The 24,181-nt window shown below is 38.2% G+C and overlaps 2 protein-coding genes across 5 annotated transcripts in view; both read right to left on the bottom strand.

Annotated features, from left to right (window-relative positions):
• Nucleotides 1–422: 422 nt before the first annotated feature.
• On the bottom strand, nucleotides 423–16,609 carry dnajc18 (DnaJ (Hsp40) homolog, subfamily C, member 18). 3 transcript variants are annotated; one of them, XM_038277041.1, is made up of 9 exons: nucleotides 16,373–16,609; nucleotides 16,130–16,283; nucleotides 11,155–11,323; nucleotides 10,929–11,074; nucleotides 5,028–5,234; nucleotides 4,831–4,943; nucleotides 4,511–4,620; nucleotides 4,235–4,407; nucleotides 423–3,353 (listed from the first exon to the last, which is right to left on the bottom strand). In XM_038277041.1, the coding sequence occupies exons 2-9, from the start codon at nucleotides 16,254–16,256 to the stop codon at nucleotides 3,229–3,231; spliced, it is 1,170 nt and encodes a 389-aa protein (XP_038132969.1). In that variant the 5' UTR covers nucleotides 16,257–16,283; nucleotides 16,373–16,609; the 3' UTR covers nucleotides 423–3,228. The 3 variants fall into 3 exon arrangements, with proteins under 3 accessions (XP_038132969.1, XP_038132952.1, XP_038132960.1); XM_038277024.1 differs by having other exon boundaries at nucleotides 16,414–16,609; XM_038277032.1 differs by having other exon boundaries at nucleotides 16,130–16,609.
• A 5,560-nt stretch (nucleotides 16,610–22,169) lies between these two features.
• The window catches only part of ppp3ca (protein phosphatase 3, catalytic subunit, alpha isozyme), a 57,069-nt gene continuing 55,057 nt past the window's right edge, over nucleotides 22,170–24,181 (bottom strand). For both annotated transcript variants that reach the window (XM_038277012.1, XM_038277002.1), the window contains one exon: nucleotides 22,170–23,558. In XM_038277012.1, the coding sequence (XP_038132940.1) occupies nucleotides 23,380–23,558 (179 nt within the window). In that variant the 3' untranslated portion in view covers nucleotides 22,170–23,379. The remainder of the gene's footprint in view (nucleotides 23,559–24,181) is intronic.

The following is a 24,181-nucleotide window of genomic DNA, read 5'->3' as shown; positions in this document are numbered from 1 at the left end:
TTTACAATGCATGTTCTTTGCTTACAAGAACAATGGAACGAAATGATATCCATTTAGTAGCCACTAAAGTTTTAAATACAGGTAATGAGTGGTTTGCTTTTGCATTAGTGGTAAAAATAAGAGAAAGGGTCTTAATGAGCAAGGAAAAATAAAAGGTGTCACCACAGCAAAGGACAGCCGCACGAAATGACATCTAAATTAAATAGAAGTACTCTGTGACAAATGCACTCATTCATTTTTGGATAGGAGCTTCTTTAAACCCTCTTGAATCAGAGAATAGGCTGAAAATGTTGCTCAGCTTGAATCATCTCAATTTATCGCTATTCTAATACATAAAAAAAAAAAAAAAAAAAGTTGACCTCTCATCCTACTTAATCAACATCAAATCAAAATTGCATAAAAAAGGACAGGCAACATTTCAGTACTGGTTACAGCTTTCATTTTAATGTCTTTTTGGCCGACAGCTTACAATTAAATCCGTAACATAACTTGCAGTTATACATATTAAAACCTAGCTTGTGTTTTTAAATGTTTGTCAGATAACGGTTTAAACCTGAATATTTTTGTCCATTCACATTTATTGTCAAATAATAAATATGTTATAGAAAACAGGAAAAAAGAACAAAGCTCTGGGATGCATGCAAACATCACTGTCTGGAGCACAGAGGATGAGTTTTAACTTAAAAGTGCTAAAAATCAACCTGAATATTTCAGTACCACAGCTAAGGCAATATGGCAGGCTAAGTGCATGACAATAGTTCAGATTTTTAGAGATATTGTAAATTAGGATTTTGGATTAGTGTAAAAAAAACAATTTTTGGATGGTGTGACCATCCTGTTTGAGAAAATTAAACAACTCTGAATGTCTACAAAACAAAACTAATTTTTAATTTGTTGTTGGAAAATCAGGCCCATCAGGTTGGATGTATTAAGTCTCCTTTATAAAAGATGTGTCCAAAATAATGGGAAAACCATTCAATGAAAATTAATGCATATTTATTGTAACTGTGTCTTAAATAAGCATTGATACCCATTAAGTTTCTTTTTAAAAACTAACTGTTATGTTCATTTTTATTTGGCAGACCACAACTTACTCATAAATTAGAGGCAATCGGAGTTGCACAAATTTTTCTGAAAATGTTTCCACACCTTTCAAGGCGTCTTTGTTAATTCTGGCAAGTCAAAGCTGTTATTTGACAGACCAGCACAAAGTAGTGAATGAGTGCAAAGTGGAAGGAAACGTGAAAAAAAAGGCAAATCTATTTATAATCAAATTCAGTTTAATCATAGTTTAAACTAGCGCTGAAACAATCAGATTAATCACAATTGATTGATTATTGAAATAATCGTTAACTAATTTAGTAATCGATTAATCATTAACTGGAGTATTGAGACTCTAAAACCTACCATTAGCCTACAGAGCAACAGTAATTATACCAAAATTGTATAATAATAAATAAATAAATATCTATAAAGAACTTGTCCATCCGTCAATCTGCTCTATCCAGAATTCCTTAAGTGGAAAAGTTTTAGTTTCACCTGGTTTCATTTTGTAAAAAGTTTTCTGTAAGGAAGCTTCAGCTATCCGATTATCGATTAATTAAAAAAATAATCGTCAGATTAATCGATTTGCTAAATAATCGCTAGTTGTAGTCCTGGTTTAAAACTTTTTTAAGTTTAAACTACGATTGTTTAGTGAAGGCTTTAAAAGGGAAGATAAAAAATAGCCCTGACTGAAAAGAACCATGTAGACTCAGAACAAACCGCTTCTGGAGAAATTTGTGGCAAAGTTAAAAGCAGAGTCAGGTTACAAGTCATGTAATGACAGCAAATGTGGAAGACGTCCTGGTTCCAGGAGGCCTAAGCGACCTAAGCGAAAAGGTTTTGGATGGGATATTAGTAACGCTGCACATCACCCTGATCTCACCTTTTCCCCGGAGCCAGGCAGCATCATGCTGTGGGAACGCTTTTCTTTAGAGGATGGGAAGATGTAGTGAGCGTACCCTGGAGGACAATGTATTAGAGGCGTCAAAAGGGAAGAAAATCATTTTTCATTGTGATGGTGACTCTATAAACGTAGAATCAGAGTGACGATAGAAGGGTTCGTATTGAGCAGATGCATGTGTTAGAATGTTAGAAATACGATCCCATCTGTGGCAAGACATAAAAATTAACTTTCAGTGCGAATCAGACTGATCTATTTTATGAAGAACAGGAACAAACGTCCATCTCTACATGTGACAGCTATTAAAAGTTTGGAGCTGATCCCTGTCACACTTTACGGTTGTATTCTGAATCATTATCAACCAATCGAAGAGCAAGAACTATAAAAAAAAATAACTCATTGCCTCAAAATACATAACCTTCCTGCCTTTTTTCTTATTTTCTTTACAAATACGTACTACTTTGTTTTGTTCTATCACTTAAGATCCAATAAAAATACAAGTTTGAGGCTATAAAGTGACAAACTGATGAAAATATGGATACTTCTGCAAAGCACTGCGTGTTATAGCTGTCTGCATACTGCCATAGCTCCCAGTGACGATCAGTAAACGTGTGCACATCGGAGAATCAAAGACTTTTCACACAAGAATACTTTTTGTTTCTTTACACAAGAGTTTTGAAATGCAGCCTCAGAATGAGCTGTAATAAATTCTTGTACAACCATTAGTGCTTTTTGAGGCAAAAAACATTTTATTATAAGAAGTGCAGAAGATTTAATTGCTCCATCTCAGTTTGGAACACCTAAAATGTCCAATGTGACTTTAGCAATACACGTGTGCTGATTTGTCCAAACACTGCAGTATCATTTAGGTCTCTGCACTAATTTCCTAAAGAAAATCATGACTAACATTCACCCTGTTATCTAACAAATAAATACATCTAAAATTTCAACAAAGACACAAGGAAACAAACTGTAACCTGAACAGATAAAACGGTGTTTCCCAAACATACGCCGCCCCTTTTAGCCCCCAGGGGAGACTGCATATGACATGCCACTTCTATAAGAAAGTTTGACGGCTGTGAGACATCATACACCCTGCCAGAGGGAGTTTGCACCCCCTGCTGCTACACCGCCACTGTGCGACTCCTTATTTTCCTACCGCCCAAGAGAAGGCACGTTGTTTCCACAGGCGCAATCTCCCCACTGGCTGCACTGCACAAAGTGGCCAGAAAGGGCAAATTACACACTTGGCTAAAGAAACGTCTCCTCCTCCAACACTGTCCTCATTTCACTCTCAGGCGGCCAACCAGTCGCTGCAGTTTCTCACAGTTATCCAGCCTCATGGACTCGGCCTTCTGCTTTAACCGCTCATCCCGGTAGAGCTGTCCCAGGTTTGCCAAGTCTGATTCTGTAAAGAAAGACAGACAAATGTGGATATGAACCACAAAAACATTATGTCTTTTGTTTGTTTTACCTTCATTAGTGCAAAGAAACATCCAATAACTTTAGAAAATGCGGCTGTAACTGTTTAGAACTCCAATCTGGGACGTAAAGACGACTTTCCCCAAACATGCAGATAATAACAGCTGGACAGTTTCAGTTTTTTAATTCAAGCTTGGCAACAAGTAATCTCTCATTTTAGGGACTCTAAAAATCTATACCAATACCTAATTTACAGTGATGTGGGGAAAACAAAATGTTTGGCTTGTTCAAGCAACTTTAGCAGAAAAAGCGTTGCTCCCTAAGTGATGAATTGAATGTAAAAGAACATTTCCACTGTAATATCAATGAATAATAAAATTAATAAAGAATGTTAAAAAAAACAAGAGTTTTTATCCATCAAAACGCAATCCGACAAAGCAATTTTGTACATTTCATTTTTAATATATCAAAAGATGGGACTTTTTCCCCAATGTTTACATTCCTTTAAGTCAGTTTGCTTTGCAGCAGTGGAGGTTCTCGAATAAAAGACTCTAAATCACCGTCAAAGACGCAACTGCTAACCTCACGGTGGGGAGTACAGTTTTTTATTTGCTTATTTTCTCAACTCTGTGACTTATTATGCTATTTTTACACATTTTTCCAAGGTCCAAAGGCCATAACTTGACTAAGTCATTGCAATACTTTAATCCTGTCCTTAAAAAGTGAGTAAGGATGTACCTGTGTGATTTTTTCTTTTGAAGCCATAACTGTAGCCTTTCAGTTTCCTTTCCATTATTAAACAATTTTACTCATCTGACAGTGTCATTATCTGGGCTAACTAAGAAGTTGAGCAGGATGCTGGCTTACTTTGCTGCTTCTCCTTCCAGCAGCTGCTCTGTAGGTGTTCGATATAGTCGCTCTCGATGTTTTTCTCCAGTTCTTCCAGCGCGGATCCTCGGTACTCCTTCTGAAAGCTTTTGTCCACATAATACGGTACGCCCATGTGCTGCGTTTCTCTGGACACCACCAGCCCCATCGCCCTGACATCAAAAGAAAAAAAAAAAACACCAATTCAGATGCTCTCCCTGGATCTAGGGTGGAAAACCTGGAGGAGCATTGAAAATATCATTATCATAAACTCACGGCTTGTAGAATAGACTGTAGGGCGGATTAGTGGCCATCATCTGAGTAAAAACTGATATGAGGATCAACACCAGCACGGGGAGAAGCTGCAGCAGAGCTGTGAAGGTGTTCTGTGGGAAGATGGAATCAGCAGAGACTGTGAAACATGTACTCCTTCTACTGCATTACATCAGCAATCCTGATGTCATCTTTTAATCCACCTGCAGCTGTGAAAAACATCCAGTTCATCAGGACTTATCGCTGCTTCTCCAGGTAAAGACAACATCATGCCACTGCAGCTGTAATGAAGGGATCATGTTTATCTTGAGAGAGCAGCTAACCTGGCTCTGGTTTTCCTCCACCACCTCCTCCCGCCTTTCCTGAGCCCGTCGACGACGAGGTTGGTAGAACTGAGAGTAGGAGGCGCCCTGGTTGGTGTATACATGAACGTTTCCTGCAGAGAATCAAACGATAGAGAATGCTCCTGACGGGGAAACAAATGCCACCTCTTCAAATAGCCCTCCACACACACACACACCTGTGGGAAATCTTCCACCAAAGAAAATGTTGAAGAGCTCCTCAGGTGAAATGTCGGCCTCGAAGTCTCTATAAAAGCTCCGGTAGTGTCCGGGTCGGCTGTGGCCAGAGTGATGGGGTACGTTAGAGGGTGGACACTGATCTCCGTACTGATCGTACTGCTGCCTCTTCTCTGGGTTACTCAGCACTGCGTATGCATTACCGATTGCTAGTGGGAGAAACAGAGAAACATTGATATCCAGCATAAAAATTAAGCTTGGTCTAATTGGACCTGCTGATCCCTCTTCCTGACAGCAGTGTGCCCAATTACTGTGACTAGAAATCATCTAAATTGTCTAATTCTACTACATGCCTTCCACCATCTTTTCTGATGCTCCTAAAGATAGTTGGAGAGAGCCTCATTAATAACTGGTTGAATAAAAACCATTAAAATCCTACTTCTCACCTATATAGCCGTAAATGGCTGTGACAGCCTGCTGTTACACTCTGAAGCTGTGTGGTAACTTTTACATTTTTTCATTTTCAACATGAGTTGCACATTTCATATATTTTCATAAGCCTGACTTTGAGTTAGCTTTTTGCAGTGCACACATTTAGTTAACTTTATTTGTCAGGTTGTTGATTGATTGCCAGTTTCCTCGGGATCTGCTGGTGGAGGGCTGCAATTAGCTCCAGCTTTCCTCAATTGGTTATTGCAGGCTAATCAGCGGATCAAACCATTTGTAATGGGAAGGGACATTTATTTTTTTATCATTTGTTTAAATATTCTTAGTTTGGGTAATTTTGTTAATTAGTTAAATAAAAAAAAATATTTAGTGTCTGGCCAGTATTTATCTGTTTAAGTTAATTTGTTTATCAGTTTGTTAGTCAATTATCCAGCTTGTGTGTCAACAGTGGTTTGATCAGCCACTATTTAAGTTTCCCTTATGTCCTGTTTGTTTGTGCTTGAGTTCTTTATTTTAAAGCCTGAATTGAATTCTGTTTTGTTAACCTCTGTTTTTGGGCCTAGTTTATCATTTTTTGAACACTTTTGGAATAAATTAAGACTTTTTTTGAAAAATTTCATTGGTTTTCTGGCTGGTTTGTGCAAATCCCTCACAATGGCCAAGCTCCATCTTATATCAGAGATCTGATTGTTCCTTATGTTCCTAACAGAGCACGTCACTCTCAATCTGTAAGTTTACTAGTGGTTCCTTGAATTTTTAAAAAGAGAATGGGAGGCAGATCTTTTAGTTATCAGGCTCCTCTCTTGTGGAACCAACTACCAGATTTAGTCCGTGAGGCAGACACCCTGTCTACTTTTAGACTGAAGTTGTCAGATGCTCTCTTGGAAGTTGTTGTGATTGAATTTCATTAAACTTTTAAGCCTTTCAGTATAAAATAAATATTCTTATCAAGATGAGAAATCTGCTTCCTGGTATGCTTAAGTACCAATAGTTTCCATCCAATAATTTACTTAAACGGTCTTAGTTTTTGGTAATATACAAGATTTATGCTCTAATTTGTAGTTACCAATCTATCGTTACCATATTTTAATTTGACAAACAGGGTCTTTTTAACGTTCTTTTTCCTGTTTGGTGGGATTGCAATTGCAGGTCTTGACCTGGCCGGACCGGATCAGAGCAAAAAATAGTTCGGCTCGGTATTTCGACGGTGATGGACGGAGAAGACATAAGTAGACGGTGACGTGCAGAGGAGTGGTGGTGGATGTGGAACAGTTGTCATTGATTAACATGACAGACAAGTACTTTGCATGATGTACGTGAGTGGGGAGGAGCGGAGGGCTGACAGAGGATGTGGAATCTGGGGGTGAGTCTGGTTCTGCTGGAGGTTTCTTCTTGTTGAAAGGGAGTTTTTCCTCTCCACTGTCGCTACAAGCACCCTTAGTGTGAGGGATTGCTGTCCAGTCAATGAGTCAATGAAATCAGCTAGTTTCCTTAGATAGAAAACTTTGAATCAATTTGACTGGATGATCTGGTTGAATTGTACAGTGCCTTTAGATGACGTTTTGTAAATTGGCGCTATATAAATAAACTGAATTAAAGTGCATAAGTTGGTCTTTACTTATGTGTTTTATAACGCCCTTAGTAACAGAGTTACGTCATCTGTAACAGAGTAATCCAACTGATTACCAAGGTTATTACTGTAAAGTAAAACTAACGAAATGACGTAAGCTAGAATGAAAGAATATTTTAGTTAACAGTTAAGAAATAAAAATGAAAACTAGACCTTGACAAATAAAAGGAAAAGTGAAAGCGTAAAAAGAGTTTATAAAACCTATCCAAACCAAATTAATTTTCCGAGAGAATATGCTTAATTTCCCTTAGTTATTTTATAATACGAGTTCTGGTTTCCAGTTTCTTTTTTTCCCACAATACCACATTACCAGCAGACGGCAGGTACGGCATTCATGTCCGCCATGGAAAACTGACCGCTCTTATAGTCCCTCTGACACAATGATGCTTTTAGGTACCGAAACATGTTACTGTTTAATTTTACCTGGTGGTACTGATGGAATTTGGTCAGTGTCTATAAAAGTACATAATTCGGTACCCATCTCTGCAAGTAATGCAGACGACTATTCAGCCTGTAATTGTTGCTACATTCACACTGCAGCCTGAAGTGACCCAAACCTGATTTTTTTGCCCATATGCGACCTGGATCTGATCTTTTAATGGCAGCCAATTTTTCCCAATTCGACCCAGGCCACTTGGTTATGTGGTCCTGAACCCGATACGAATCTGATCTTTTCAAATGCGACCTGTGTCTGAACGGCCACGGCATTAATACCTGACAAAAGTCACTATTCTGCATCTTGCTACGCAGAAGCGGCAAGAAAAACAACAACCATGGCAGATGATGATGCGGAGAGCAGTATTTATGTTTAACCATGTGAAAAGATTGAGTTTTTATGGTTGGAAAAGACCGCTAGATGCACGCCGGCACTACCATCAATCTTTACTTCCGTAAACACAGAGCACACTGGCCTGTGACATCATTGCGTCCTCTACTGCGCATGCGGGACACTTGCGTTGTATGACTGCAGTTCACACAGGAGATCACACACAAGTCGCATATATTAGGCAAAAAAAAAAAATCGGATTTCACAAAAAAATCGGAATTGAGCATCAAGGCCTGCAGTCTGAACTTAGCCTAAGAGGGAAACTCGAGGTGATGGTGGAGAGATCTGCAGATTCAATCACAGGTTCCAAAACTGCAAGTACTCTCCTTTTATTTGCTCATTATATCCAGGAGCAAAGATTTTACCCACTAAGCAGCTTTAACCTAATGAAGCACCTCACATCGTTTTAACAACACTAACTTACTAATGGCTGCCTTAGTTTATCAAGATTTTGATCCTTACTTCTATTATTTTTGTTGTTTTTCCCTGGAACAATGACTCCAGTTTAGTATTATCACAAATTATACTTCTTTTTTAAATTTTTGTATTATTGTTATTGTAATGCCAGATGAAGGCCATTAATGGGCATAAATATCAAGTTCTTAAAGATCTACTTTACTTTATTTGGCTATAAACCAAACAGCGTAGAAGCACTTTTGTGGTCAATAACATCATAAGGACTTGATGGATAAATGCTCTTAATTCCTTACTTACAACAGGAAGTCTGTCCTTGTGAACACAAACATTAAAAAACATGATGCAGCATTTCATCTACTGTATCCTAACCTACACTTAGCACTGCTGTCTAAAAGGAAGAGCCACTGAACATAGAGTTAAAATGATCTGATGTTTTCAGTTATTATTAGCAAACAATATATATATATATTAATTTTTTCCCCCCAAAAACTGTACATATGCTTTCCATCTTTCAGCTTTCACTTTATTTCCGTTTATTAGGCATTATTTGCTAAATAATGATATGTTTAAAAATGCTTATTGTGCTCGCTAAGTAATAAATTAACTTTAAATATGATTAGGCTCACTATTTGGCAAGAAACCGCTCTGTTTAGTCTGTTTTTTGCCCTTAAATGATAAACACTTATGAATGAGATATCAAGTGTTTACAGAATAATGAATAACATGTCTATAAACTATTAAACCATAGCTACCTCTTATTCAAAGTGGTACCATGTTTATTTACATTGCAACCAAAATTTACAGTCAATTATATTTAAATTTGATGTAACAGACCACCACAAAATGTATAATTGTGATGTTTTTACAGATATTTACAAATAAAAATTTTAAAAAGCAAGACATGCTTTTCTTTTTAGCCAATAAAGTCGAGCAGACCCAAAATAATCTAACAGGTAAATAGAGAATAGGTCAAATCCATTCTTTAAGATAAGATAAGAGCAGCAAGGAGAAGAGATTATTGAAAGAAATGCTTTCTTGGGAGACTTTTTGCATTAAAAAAAGTGAAAAGATGAAAACAGGAGCCATACGGAACATTCTCACTAGTAACTGTAAAATGAAGGCTACATTTTTTAAACCAAAAAACCCTCAACTCTCTGCAAAGCAAACCAAGGCATAGGGCTGGGCGATAGGACGAAACAAATCTACGGACGATAAAAAAGTGTATATAGCGCTAATTCTATTCTATCGTTTCTAACACAATTGTATCTCATATTCAAGCAAATATTTCCCATGGTAGACTATGACAAACATATTAGTGTAGCCACGTAGCCTACACACAGCTTATAATTGATAAAAAGATTCCTGTGGTTTTGCAACATGACGTTTCTTTACGGCTTTTGACTCACATGTGGGTTTGCGACATGCTTTATGTTACTTAATCATGAGAGATGGAGACGCAGGAGGCTGAAGTGTTAAACTTGTGTTCGCAACAAATAGTGACAGCTACGCAGGCAACCCAAGGTGAAGCACTTTTACCAAAAAGAGTGCACAGGTCTGTGATTTGGTTACATTTTGGATTTTAGAAGTCCAACACGAAGCAGACAAAGGTCATTTGCAAACTATGTTACAAGACTGGTCCTACGTCGACAATGTCTCCTTTACGTTTGCACTTTTTTGATAGCTGATGCCTTAAACAGTTTACAGTTATATTCAACCCTGATTTATTTAATTTTGATCGTTTATTTTGCTATTATGGTATGCAAACTTTGCACTACAAGGTTACAGATTTCAGAAACTTGAAAAACTATTTTTTTTAACTATCTTTTGTTCAAAATGTGTGCTTTTCTACTCAGAAACTTAAGAAACTAAAAATTAGTGCACTTTGATTTATTTATTTGGGTCATTTAATTTAAATACCTGTAGGATTTTGAAAAAATGTGAAGGATACTGTAGCCATACCCCCACCTCATCTTATGCATACATATTGCTGCACTACAATCTATTTTTCTAGTTTGTGACAGTTCTATAAATGTCACTTCAAAATAAACTTGGAAAAAGTAAGCAATTATATTGTTTTGTCATTTTTTTCAGAGATTTGCTAAAAATGTACTTAATTGGGGCATATCTATCATTATTGTTATAAAAAATAGTCCATATCATGATATATGATTTTTTCCATATTAACCAGCACTACCAAGGCAAATTCATTTAGTAGAATGGCCTAGTCAAAGTCCATACCTACATCCAGATGAGTATTGAAGTTTTTCAAAGAAGAAACACGGAAACATCTTGAATTTAAATGGATGCCTAATCTTTTCAATTTTTATTTGAGAAAATCTAAATCTTAAACCATAGAATCATCTCCTCTAACGTCCTGTAGGTTCATCACACAATACTCCAATTAATGGAAGTTTGTGGTTGTGACAAGATATGAACAGGGTTCATATGATAAGAACATTTTTGCAAGGCACTCATTAAAGCACAAAAACTTATATACATTTTTATAAAGTGTTACGGATGTTAGACAACTAAAATGACATCTGACCCCAAAACAACTGTTTTGTGTTGTGTTTTGTGGAGTACCTTTGAAAGCATCTGTGGCCCCTGGGGCAAAGTTCTTGTCTGGGTGAAACTTCAGGGCCAACTTCCTGTACGCCTTCTTCAGATCTTCATCACTGGCACCTTTGTCAACGCCGAGGATTTCATAAAAGTCTTTGCAGTTTTTTATTCTGTGGTAACAAACACGCTGGTTGTTAGAAAAGCAGCGTGGGGGACTGTGGGAAGAAGATTGAAGTTTTCCAGAGTTTACCTGAACACACCCTGTCGCTGCTCCTCAGTGTAGGTCTTCTTTTCATCAGAATTGGCATTCCTGGTTTCTTGGTTTCCAAGGTCCTCGTCTCTCCAGCCTGAGGGCGGAGGAACGTGGTTGGCTTCTGAGGACGCACTGCCTCCATTTCTCAGAATGGCATCTATCAGCACTGAAACCAGCAACAGAAGTGTTTGCATTCAACAGTGAATGAGTCAAGAAATCAGATAAGACAGATATGAATAAAAGAAAATAAAAGAGAATCAAAAAACATTTTTATGTGCTTTTAAATGTAAGTTTTTATCAAATTAACACTTATCTGGTAATGCTTAAAGCTATTAAACAACACTGGTCAGGGGCCTAAATACACTCACTATAGGTATGAATTGGATTATTGTATTTCCTTTAAACAACAACTCAGTGCAGAAGTTTCTCTTTTTTTTTCAAAAAGACCCACAAAGACCCAACAACTTATAACCTGGAAGTGCTAGAACCTACATAACTGCTTACAGTTAAGCAGGTTTTACCATCAACAAGAACAAAGAAGCTGAAAACCAAAAAGGAAAAAAACTATTAATATTTTGAGGCATGTATGAAGTTTCTAACCACTCACATATAAAAGCCGAAGATCTTCTGAAGGCAAGATTTAGGGTCAGACGAGACGAAGATTAAGCTATAGAGACAAGGGGAGGCTCCCAAATCTAAGAACTGTTAAGCACGGTGGAGGTGGCATTATGCTTAGGGATAATATTGGACAAAGTAGTGGGAATAGAGAGCTACTTGCTCATTCTTGAACTTAAACTTAATGTTCCTAATAAGTCTAGACTTAAATCCAGTTTGTGTCAGGAAACCAAACCTTTTATTAGAACTCTACAATCTATGATGAAGATTAAAAAAAAAGAAAATCATGAAAAACTGGTTGCAAACTAAAAACTGTGTTCAACTTTTTAACCACCCATTAAAGAGCATTTATAAACAAAACACATGAGGTACATAGGGAAATTTATATTAAGTTTTGACCAGAAAAAATAAATTTAGGAAATTTATTTCAATCTAAATCTTGTCTCTTAAAACTATTTGAATTTGTACACTGTAACATCCCAGACTGATGGAAAACGCTGCAACAAATGGGAGATTATGCATTTAAATGATATATTAAGAAATGTAAAACCATTTTGTTAAATGTATATCATAGACTTTTATCAATAAGGATGTGAAAGTTGTATAAATTCAATGAAAAAATTGTAACAAACTGCTGGACATTATGAACGATCGCCAGCCACCCTCTGCACACTGTCTTCACCACTCAGAGGAGCCTGATCAATGAGAGATTGCTCCTCCCCAAATGCAGAATCAACAGACTGCTGAACTCCTTTGTTCCCAAAGCTATCAAGCTGTACAACTCCTCACTTGGGGGGAGGAGGAGGTGATAAGAAGAGGGACAAGGGTCAGCACCCCCCTCCTTGGACACCTTGTGCAAAACATCACCTATTGTCACTCATGTGCAATATCCTTTTCTCTCACTGTGCAGTAACACATGCCAACTACTGTGTAGTCTCTGTAATTTTTTACTTTTATATATATATATATATATATATATATACCGTATTTTCACGACTATAAGGCGCACTTAAACGTCTTTTTTTTCCCTCAAAATGTGCGGTGCGCCCTTTGTGTGTTGTAACTGCGACTTTTGAGACCACCTCATTGAGGAGATGATGAAAGAGTGGCTGAATGTAAGGAGACCAGGTGTTTTTTTTTCCACTCATCACCATCGCTGTTAATCTGTGACTCCATGCGTGCCCATCTCACAGCTGATGTGAAAAACATGGTGAAACAAATTAATGCTGTGCTCGCTGTTATTCAACCGCTTGACATCGGTGTGAACCGGACGCAGCAGGTGCAGCAGAAGCAGCGTGTTTACATGCAAAGTCAATGGTTTACGCACGTTTAGGCGCAGCAAAAGGTCCCGCAGCGCGTTTTGAGCAGCAGGCGCTGCGCGTCGGGAGCGTTTAAGCATCTGCCAACGCACTGCTGCTGCTCGAGATGGAAAAATTTAAGTTTTGCTGCTGGACGCGCCGCATCAACCAATCAGAGAAGCTGATCTGGGAGCTGACAGCGAGACAGACACAGCGCTCTGATGACATATGATATTAAGGCAAATCAAAAAGGCTGGATGGATGAGGAGATGATGAAAGCGTGGCTGAAGCAGGTGTATGTGAGGAGACCAGGTGTTTTTTTCCACGCATCACCATCGCTGTTAATCTGTGACTGCGTGCCCATCTCACAGCCGATGTGAAAAAAAAGGTGAATCAAATGAACGCTGTTATCCCGGAGGTCTGACAAAGGAACTTTAACCGCTCGACATCGGTGTGAACCGGCCGTTCAAAGTAAGGCTGCGAGCGGCGTGGGAGCGATGGATGACAGACGGAGACCAAAGTTTCAGGATAAATGGAAGGCATCGCCGGGCAAGTTACGCCACCGTTTGCGGATGGATTGTAGATGCTTGGACTAACGTGTCTGCTGGCTCTGTTGTTCAAGCTTTCGCAAAAGCCGGCATTATTTCTGAGGAGCCGCCCGGCACGGAAAGTGACTCTGACAGCGAAGAAGGGGAAATTGGCATGTCTGCTTTAGCGCAGCTGTTTAATTCAGAAACAGAGGATGATGACTTTGATGGGTTTGATTAATACTTTGTAATAAATACTTGAATAAAGCACAATCATACTCAGTTTTGCTCCCGCTCTATTTTTCTACCTGAAAACTTAATTCAACAGCAGCATCTGGGCGGGTCTCCTCCGGTTTCACCGCAGCGGCTGGCAGGTGTTTTTTCATCTAAATAATCTAAATCTTGCAGCTATATTTGCTGTGATCAGTGGGAATAAAGTAGTTTTAATGTTTTTAAGTGAGAAAGTCCACCTGAAAACTTCATAATTGCAGTCAGTTCATCCAGATTATCATCCTGCCTATACTATTTCTGTCGGAGTCGCTCAGACCCCCACATACCAGCGGTGCGCCCACAGCAGGAATCCCTTCAACAGCAGCCTCTAGGCCGGGCAGCCTCCGGGTTCACCGCGGCGGCCGGCAGGTGTTTTTCATCTAAATAATTTAAACTGTAGGCACCAGGATACCGGCAATAAAACCGAACATATTCCGTCGGCAGGTTTCAGGATTTTAAGTTAATTTAGGAGTGATCACAGCGCTCTGTCATCTGCGATGTGTCTGTCTCACGGCCAGCTCCCAGGTTTGATTAATACTTTGTAATAAATACATGAATAAAGCACAGTCATACTCAGTTTTGCCCCTGTTGTATTTCTAAATACGCAGTAGAGGTATTTAAACGTAGTAGAGGACATGTACCTGTATATAAAAAACGCGCCCTATAGTCCGGTGCGCCTTATGTGTGTGTTAAATACAGAAATGGCACACATAACTGAGGATGCGCCTTTTAGTACGGTGTGCCTTATGGTCGTGAAAATACGGTATATATATATATAAGGTCAGTACATCTCTGCATTGCAATAACCCAAGTCAGCTACTGTGTAGTCCCACCTTAGTTCTCTACTGTGCCAATATTTATATACCTAAAGGAAACATATCTATTGTATAATTTTATTTTATTTTTATCTTTAATGGCATCTTGCTTTAACTCTGCCCTTTGTACTCTATATAAACTACCAGAACCAGAATATCCCTGAAGGAGTAATCCCAAGGGACAAATAAAGTTGAGTCTAAGTCTAAAAGAAAGCTCCATATTTTAATGTGCCACCATTGAATACATTAGCGTGAAGGATTTTGTTAATGATGAAAAGTTTGGATCTGAACTGAATTCAAAATGTATTTAAAGTGTGTGAATGCCGAGGTATGCCAGACAAATTTCTGCATTGAAGTATAGGGATCCTTACAATTGGGATGTCTTAGGTTTACAGTGCAGGTTAAGCCATGAAAGCACAGTGGGATTAACATTTCTACTTGCTGTTCGGCAGGAAATAAGTGTGGGGGGTCAAAATAAACAGACCTAGATTCTGGCGTAGAGTACGGAAGAGGATTAGGGTCACTAGAAAAGAAAAAAAAAGTTAACTGATTTTAAAATTTTATTTCAGGCTTTTTTCTCAGACTTCTGACTTTAATCTCAGAATTCTGAATTTCTTCTCATAATTCTGACTTCTTTCTCAGAATTCTGACTTCTTTCTCAGAATTCTGACTTCTTTCTCAGAATTCTGACTTTAATCTCAGAATTCTGACTTTAATCTCAGAATTCTGACTTTTTTCTCAGAATTTTGACTTTTTTCTCAGAATTCTGACTTTTTACTCAGATTTCTGACTTTAATCTCAGAATTCTAAATTTCTTGTCAGAATTCTGACTTCTTTCTCAGAATGCTGACTTTAATCTCAGAATTTTGGATCTTAGTGTAGATAGGCACCATGAAGAAGGAGACGTGGGAGCTCTGAGCTTCACTGACAAAGATGTGAGCTGTTTGGGAGGGCCAGTAACACATTGGTGGAAAATGACGGAATTAGGCGACTTTTTTCATGCCTGAGGGATCCCTGGTGATGCTATTTCATTAATGGAAGAGCAGAAGGTGATTAAAACAAGAGAACTAGTCTCTAAAATAGACATGGCTATGGCTTGATGCTAACATGTTTGTTAGCTGTCAGAATTCAGTGAGCATTCTGAGATTAAAGTCAGAATTCTGAGATTAAAGACAGAATTCTGAAAAAAAAGTCAGAATTCTGACTTTAATCTCAGAATTCTGACTTTTTTTCTCATATTAAACTAAATTAAAATGTAAAAATCAGTTAACTTTTTTTTAATTTTCCAGTGGCCCAAATCCTTTTCCGTAGTAGAGCTCTGTCAAAACAGATTTAAATATCCTGAACAACTTCAAAATAGCCTCCCAGCAGCACACAGGCCGGAGCTCAGCTCCTCGGTCAGCAAGTCACGGAGCGGTTGTAGAAAATCTGCGTCAGCTCATTTTACCTCTGGCCCTGGTGCTGGGGAAGGTTCTCTGCGCCTCATAGAGCAGCTGCAGCGCCCGATCCTTCCGGCCCGAACGTAAACACAGCTTGGCCTTCTCTATGAGCCGGTCTGCTTCTTCTTTGTCCATGACGGGCAAGGGTTTTACTCAGCGGCTCTGAGCAAGAACAAGGTGCGTCAATATCATGTGGTACCGGAGAGAGAGAGAGGAAGAAGAAGAAGAAGCGCCTAGCTTCGGTTACAGACAGCTGCGTAACGTTAGCTCGCTGCAGCCTGCGGTCACTCACAGTCCCGATGGCCGACGGTGGTGCTGGGTGTCCGGCTGCAAACGGACCTGCCGCTGGGCCATTATTTCCAGATAGTCATAAATTAATTTTTTGTCGCTTTTAGCAACGTCTAAAGCGACATAAATGAAAATTACTTCTGATGTCCACAGCTAATGATGGACAAACCGATGGAGACGAGGCTATGTGACGTCATTTCCGGTTTAATGGACTAAATCTGGAGAGAAGCTCTGATGTTCAAGTTAAATTTTGATTAGTTCTTTGAGTTTGTAAGCGAGGTACGAAATTAATCATCATTCCACCGTTTTCTGTTTATTTAAACATGTTAAAATTGTTGAGGAGAATAAGCAGGTGCAGTATGGCAAACGCTCTTATCATTTTATATCACATCTGAATTCAATATCAATTCTAGTCATAACATTTTTTTTTCAGCAGAAACAAACGAGGACGTTTTAACAGAATTCATTTAATAAATATATCCAATATAATTTGATTATGCAGTTTTTTTTTGTTTTTTTTTTACTTTATGAAAAAAAAGCATTTACAGTCATTGGGATGACAAGTTTAATGCATTGAACTTTTGCATAAAATTGTGATTTGCATTTGCTACAGGTATAAATCAGAATCAAAAACGTAGCCTCCGTCAATGATTTAAATATACACATGCTGATCAGTTTTCAAGTATTTATTGCTGTTCATTTGGACAACTTTGGCTCACCACAAAAAAAAAAAATATATATATATATATATTCTCTGCTAAATGTTATGTAAAATTGGGTTTTAAAATAGAAATATTGACCTATTGCAACAGAGCATGGAGGTGATGCGTCCCGTGTCCCTGCTGAGGGATTAAAGAGAAGGGTTTAGGAAGGTTTCACTGTCTGAAAAGCTGCACAAGGGAAACGTTGTTTTGTATACAGTCTGTGTATACAAAATTACCATAAAGTCTAATATTGGCTTTCACCTTGTCTGGATTCCCTTTCCTCTTTTCAGTACCTCATATGATTTCTACGATTTCTTTTTACTGATAAAAGTTGGTCAGTTTATTTAGAAACCTTTAGACTTCTTTTTTCTCTGGGTTTTAAACGTGTCATGGGACAGGATCCCCCGTCATTCACAATGGGAAAGCAAAAAAAAAAAGCATATTATTCAAATGAAACAGATGTATACTGGTAGTTAAGTGAAGAAATTAAACTCACCTACTCACCTAACTGTGCTCATATTTAGTCAGAGCAATATCTAAAACAGTTGTACCTGAGTTAAACACAAATAAACAAATAATTGCACTAAAGAGTGTCCTATTTGGGTTCACCAAGTCTCAATAGCAACCTAATACCTTTTATCACAGTAAATCTAGACAGACCTGTAGATCTAGATTGACCCAGATGATAAAGCCCCAATCCAGCCAATCCTCCAGCCAGACCTGACTGGATTCATAACAAATCTGTTAAGGGACGAACGGAGTAGGTAAGTATTAAAGAGTCATTCTAATCTCAAAGAGCTAAAGCTCATCAAAGTGTTAGTGGACACATGTGAAAACCTAGTCAGCAATTATAGGTGTATGACTACTACTATCAATACTACTACCAATCATTATGACTGGCTTTTCTCTTTTTAAATCAATATAAATAAAACAGCTACATTGAGCTTGATTAATATTTTTTTAAATCTAAAAATAGATTTAAGCTTAAATGTATACACCTAAAAACGCACACTCAAATAATTCTACGTTCAATAGATTGCTTGGTAATGTACAGTAGAAGGGGATCCCTGAAAAACTGACATAGAAATACCAAGAAGTTAAAGTTCACTTAATTTCATCTTTGTTAATTAAAACAGTTTCTAAATGGACCATCTGCATTGGAAGGGTCTCCTTGAATGTGTACATTTTGAAGCATCATATCATACCTTCTTTTTGACATAATTAAACACCATTTGGGGTCCTGAGAAACCATTAACGTGAAAAAAAGTTAAAATATAATTCATTTCAGTTTGTTTTTGCTGTGCCCGAAGCACAAGAAATATTTCACTAGGGTTGTAAAAATTGCACAACAAAATTTGTTCATGCATATTTTATTCAAGAGTAAAAAAATGTGATTTGTCCCATAGGGCATGCTTACAGTGTGTGTATTATTTAGGAAGTCAAATGCCAAAACATATCTCCATAGATAAAAAATGTTGCAAGATAAAATCCATTATATCTCTCTGTTGAAGTATGCATTTTGACTATACGAGAAACCAAAGAATGAAAAGAACCATAAGCTAAATCGTAACAATAATAATATCAGCAGTAAATATAACCAGAATACAATGTGTCCTGTTAAAGGTGTGACACCTGATTTTTCTGTGTGTCCAGTTCATTTACATTTGAGAAAACCATGCTATCATGCTTTGGCAGCCTGAAAGAGTAGCTTTTCACTGAGATTATATTCATTCACACTATTGAACATTTTCTGTACATCAGTACAACAGAAAAAATATGTATATATAGCACAAGGCTTCACACCTTAGAAGGGCATCTCTGCATACAAGAAATGAATATAAAAATTAAAAGCAGTGGTAATAAATAACAAACTTAAAGCAAAAAAAAATGGACCAAAAACAATCAAAGAAAGCCTATTTAGAAAATCTTAGAAAACAAGACAAAACTACAAATATAATCCAAAAATAAATAAAATTCAAGTTTACTATATGAAACACAACTATCACAATTATAATCTCACATAACAACTAGGAACTTAACTGCATGCATTGATGCGTTCCATACCATAGATGCTGTGTTAAGTCACTTTTGTCCATGTTTCATTCACATACCTTCATTGCTGAAAAGAAAGATGGGATCCAAACCAGGGAAAGAATAATGAATGATTAAAATTCTAGAAATTTGTCACAGGGGTTGCATCCCAAAAGTATGTCTAACATAGATCATTTTAGAGAATGTTCACTATTCTAGACGTTTTTCAGACTTAATTTCATACATTGATTAGGCATGAGGATTTTGCATTTAGATCACAGTGAGGCTTTACATGTTATTTGTTTTCTACTTTTCCTGTTTTGTTAATACCATACAGTGAGCATGAATGAAGTTAAATGTATTCTGAAATTTTGAATACATTTTTTTCTCACTCCATAAACATGACCTGCTGTATGCGTCTTTGTCACAAGGAAAGTACTACTGATTATTTTTACCAAATCAGTGATGGATTTTTGTACAAACTGAAAAGGCATATTTTCTTAGACCTTTCATTAAGGCCCTTCTAGACTACTTTGGATAAAAACATTTTTAAACTGATCTTTTCCTCTTCATTTTAGTTTCAGACTATACAGGCTATGGGATTCCAAATAAAGATGCTGTTATATCTACACTGGGCCAGCAGGTGGCGGTGATGTTGGCAACAACGGCATTAAAATAATGTCCTGAGCTTGATTAAAGCAGTTCTAGGCTAAAGACTATTCAAATCAATCGTTTCTTGTATTTTCTTTGACTTTTCAAAAAAGAAAAGAGAAGAAAAGAAAAGGTTAATGTATTTCTCACCCAGGAGGACTGGGGGGATTGCAAATTCAGGAGACAATTTTAGTTTTGCAACATCCCATGTCAATATGGACAGGGCCTCAGTCCATTAATTTCACCTATCTAAGGCTTTAGATTATGAATAACAGTACTGATATTGTTTATGATTAATTGAAACTTTTAGAACATACTTCATTTTACTTTTTGCAGGCATAAAATATAGGAATGTTTAAAAAAAAAAAAAAGCAAAAAGTGCAAAACCTCCAGGATGCTGATGTATGCTTAACTCACTGTTTAAACACAGGGGAGAAATAGTTTACAAATATTGACAGCAGGGTGTCAAACACACATTAATTATTTTCCTCTGAAATTAGAGTTTTTGTAGATGATAGATTATGTTCAAAAAGGAGTAAACCATTTAAACCTGAAAACAAACTGTCTAGGTTTTGTTTATTTTTTCTAGGGTGAGATCCGTATTCAATGGAGTGTCGTTTTAAAGCTACAGTGTGTAATTTTCAGCGACATCTAGCGGTCAGACTGCAGACTGCAGCAACATGAACGTCTCCCCCCCACCGCTTCTCCCCCCCAACAGTACGGCGAGCGTTACGGGACAAAATGTCTTCCACGACGTCCGCATCACCTACCTTCTCAAGTGATGAGGTTTGTTTACATAGATAATTTTACAGATAGTATTTCATTAGTCTGTGTAGGGTATAGATTTCATGTAGACTTAAGATAATAAATATACCCGTTATTTTTTCTACGTCGTTGTGACGTTTTGGTGAGCTGCTTTGCATGGTGATATAAACAGACGAAGTAATTGTAGTCATTAGTTTAACAGCGAGATTGTGTTCGCTGGAAGAATATATATTCCCCGTTTACAGAGTCCAAGTCTTGTTTGTGGCACGGGGGTTACAAGGCAAGGAAGAGGGAAAGGAAGAGGGCAGAGAGGCCGGGGTGAGCGTGCAGCTGGGGCCAGGCGAGAGAGGGGAGCCAGCGGGGTGAGAGCAGAGGAGGAAAGGCTTGAAGATCTCCAAAGGAGCCGGAGAGGAGTAACCGAGGTATATATCCAGAAAATTATTGTACAGAAAATTACTGAATCATTACCTGTGAAACGTCAGGGACGTTGCTGAATAAGTACACTGGAGAGTAACAGCATCATCACGCAGCATGTTATTGTTTTAGACAGGTCTGAGCATCCTGTACTCCAAAAACTGCAGTGATATTAGACAATTGTGTGTGTAGGATTAATTACCTGTCCAAGAGAAAACTGGCAACTTGAGCGTCACTTTGAAAACCTTTTTCCTCCATCAGTGACTTCCATCGTGTAAATGCCGTGCCAATGTTGATCCGTGTTTTTTGCCGTTTCTTGTCACGCTTGCGTTTATTCTCGTCGTGTTTCCGCTTCTTAGATGACGGGGGTTCAGTGTCCGCCGCTTTTCGTTGTGATACAGAGTAGGCATGATCCTCCATTCGTCTGATGTTTGGCCACACAGTGCCAAACAGTTTGCAAAGTCACTCACGCCTGCCGCCTTGTTTACCTTTCTTGTTACCGAGGCGCAGTATACCTGCTTCTTCTTCTTCTTTGGTTTCAGGCAGACTAAACGCTTCTCAGGCATAATACTGCCATCTACTGTTCAGTACCGTCTCAGTTCATCTCTCTCAACTTGCCGTAGTTATTTTCGAGCGTCATGGGAGATCTCGCAATCGCTAGTTTGTTGCCTCTGCGCTGCCGTAGCGCAAAGATGTCAGCCTCCATGGCTGCGAGACCCGCTCCTATGTAATTATAAATAACGAATTCTAAGGCAACGCAAATGTTATGGTTAAAAGGCTGAGCTCATAGGTGATGATAAATAACATAGTTATGTATAATATATTAAATTTCTGAATTTATATGCCTGTAATTATTACACACTGTAGCTTTAATGTAAATATGGCATTGGCTGGCTAGGATACATCAAGGCATAGCGAGTATCCAAAAATCACGATGCTTAATCTGGTTAAATTTACAATTGCACTGTTTTGAAGTCTGAACAGGAACAGAGTGATTTACTGCTGCCTGTCCCCTACAGTGGCTGCGCACAACTGGTCAGCTGGCTGAAAGAAAACAAATTGGCTAGATTGGAAATATTTTTGTAAAATAGGTTTCCTAGCTCTGAGCTGCTTACTGGTAGGCAGGAAGGCTCATACTCTACTACACGTTACTAACAAACCATCTAATATCTACTTCTTTTATTTATGTAACTCATTTAATTCTTTGTGATATGCACTTAAAACTAAGTTTTGTTATTATGTATACGTTTAATTGAATTTGTGAAGGGATACATGTTGCATTTACTAGATGAAAACACCCTTTCTGCAAAATCTGGTATAGTTACAGCAATGATATTAGTGTAAAAAGTCCTTGCCAAATAAAATCAAATGTGTTCCATCTTTGTTTCAAATAATAAGAATTAGATCACATGTAAAATCTTTGGGTCGCTACCTTGAGAATCTTATACCAGCCCATGCCTATATGAATTTCTGCTTTGAGAGAGGTACTGCAATAGAACCTTTAGACTGGAATTTGAAAGGAATAAAATAGACTTAATTTGATGTCAAATCTCTGTATTTTGCTATTCTAAAGTACCTTCAGGAAACCCGCTTCTTCTCCTCCAAGTTTCATCTGGGAAGATGGCTAGAGGAATGAAGCAATGCTGGAGTTTACTAAGACATAGCTGAGATGGATTTGGAGCTACACAGGTTTTTCAGTGGCAAGCAAACATAAGCACCCTGTCCTCTTTTTAACTTGCAGTTTGGCAGCATTTTACAACAAGGTAAATCAATAAATTCAAGTCCACTGGTAAAATGGCATGCTGCAGGTTTCAAAGAGGTACACATTTTACTTTTTTACTTCTCTCCTGTTTTCTTTCTTGTTTTCTCTCACAAAGTGACATGACCTAATACTAGCAAAAAAACAATTAGATAAGTAGATTATTTCCTCTTGAAGTGCATTTGTGAGTGATTCATAATAAATACTTTATAAAACATTAAAATGATTTGTGAGGCATGGATACTGCACTTACGTCTTCCGCCAGGCCCTGTAATGAAGGAGCACATGTGTGTGAGAGCATTCACAGCAACAACACTCCCAATAATTCAGTCTGTAATCGAATTGAGAAGGGGAACTACAGTCAGAAACAACTTCCAAAAGCACTTCTTTGCTGCAGCCTTTGGTCTCTCTGTATCCCTGTCCCTTTGCTTTAAACCCCAGCTCCCCCCCTCCCCCTAACAGTGCAATGACACGCCGCCATGAAATAAATGACCTTTTTCGCCTGGTGTTAAGATTTGCTGCAGGTTTCATGTTCTAGCGGTGGGCCTGTTTGGTTTTTTGTGTTCTGAGGCCTTAATTTCCCATTAAGCAAAGTCCTGCTGCATGGCTGAAACAGTGGCACAGAGTCTGTGGCTCAGACAGCACATCACTGGATATTGCTGTTGTCTTCTGTGCCATTTGCCTCCGACATATTCATCTTGCCCATGGAGTGGCCCACATGGTTAACCCCATCCTTGCGTGGTGGCATGCGCTCATTGATGCGGTCTAAGCCCTTAGCCTCCTCGAAGCTGGTGATCTTGTGCTGGGGGGAGAACCCTCGAATAGCTGTAGAGGAGGAAACAAAGGGTCAGGGTCATGTCATAAATATCTCAGGACACTAGAGGCTCTATGGCAGGTTTCATAACAACTCAAATAAGACATATACTCATCATGGCCATGAAAGTGCTTTTCATTATGTAATTGAAAAAATCTTCAACTAGGAGCACAAGTTGGAATTTTATTTGTATAATCGTCGATGCACAAATGTTTTGATGTATTAATGAACCATATCTAAAGAGGTTATCCGGCAAAAATAAGGCAGTTGATTTAAGTGGAAGCTGAAGATGTTTGAGGAAGTATTGTTGTCAAGACCAGACCAACTGAGACCAAGGAGTACTGAGACCAATGCAAACCCAACCTTTAGAGATCGAGATAAAGACAAGACCAAGACATTTAAGGGCCAAGACAAAGAACATATAAGGTCTTGGTCTTTTCTGCGTCTCTGCCTCAAAATATCTTGGTCTTGTCTTGGTCTAGGCCTCTTAAGTTCTTGCCCTCAGCTCCGTAGTGCTTGGTCTTGTTTTTTTGTGGTCTTGACTCCAACACTAGTTTGAGGTATTCCTCTGGATGTTGTCAGGCTGTTGAGTCTGACACAAGTCTTTAAAATTGCATGGAGGTCATGGACAGTG

The sequence above is a fragment of the Cyprinodon tularosa genome, unplaced genomic scaffold (genome assembly GCF_016077235.1).
Source record: "Cyprinodon tularosa strain WSP-4 unplaced genomic scaffold, ASM1607723v1 ctg101, whole genome shotgun sequence".
In the NCBI taxonomy this organism is placed as follows: Eukaryota; Metazoa; Chordata; class Actinopteri; order Cyprinodontiformes; family Cyprinodontidae; genus Cyprinodon; species Cyprinodon tularosa.
This window is presented reverse-complemented; position numbering and strand designations above follow the sequence as displayed.

What these genes read in the sequence shown, in the direction of transcription:
- dnajc18 (XM_038277032.1), bottom strand. Translation starts at nt 16,256, where the DNA reads ATGGACAAAGAAGAAGCAGACCGGCTCATAGAGAAGGCCAAGCTGTGT. An exon ending in CCCCAGCACCAGGGCCAGAG is followed by an intron (nt 11,324 to 16,129) that starts GTAAAATGAGCT and finishes TGCTGGTTTCAG; the next exon opens with TGCTGATAGATGCCATTCTG. An exon ending in CAGCGACAGGGTGTGTTCAG is followed by an intron (nt 11,075 to 11,154) that starts GTAAACTCTGGA and finishes TTGTTACCACAG; the next exon opens with AATAAAAAACTGCAAAGACT.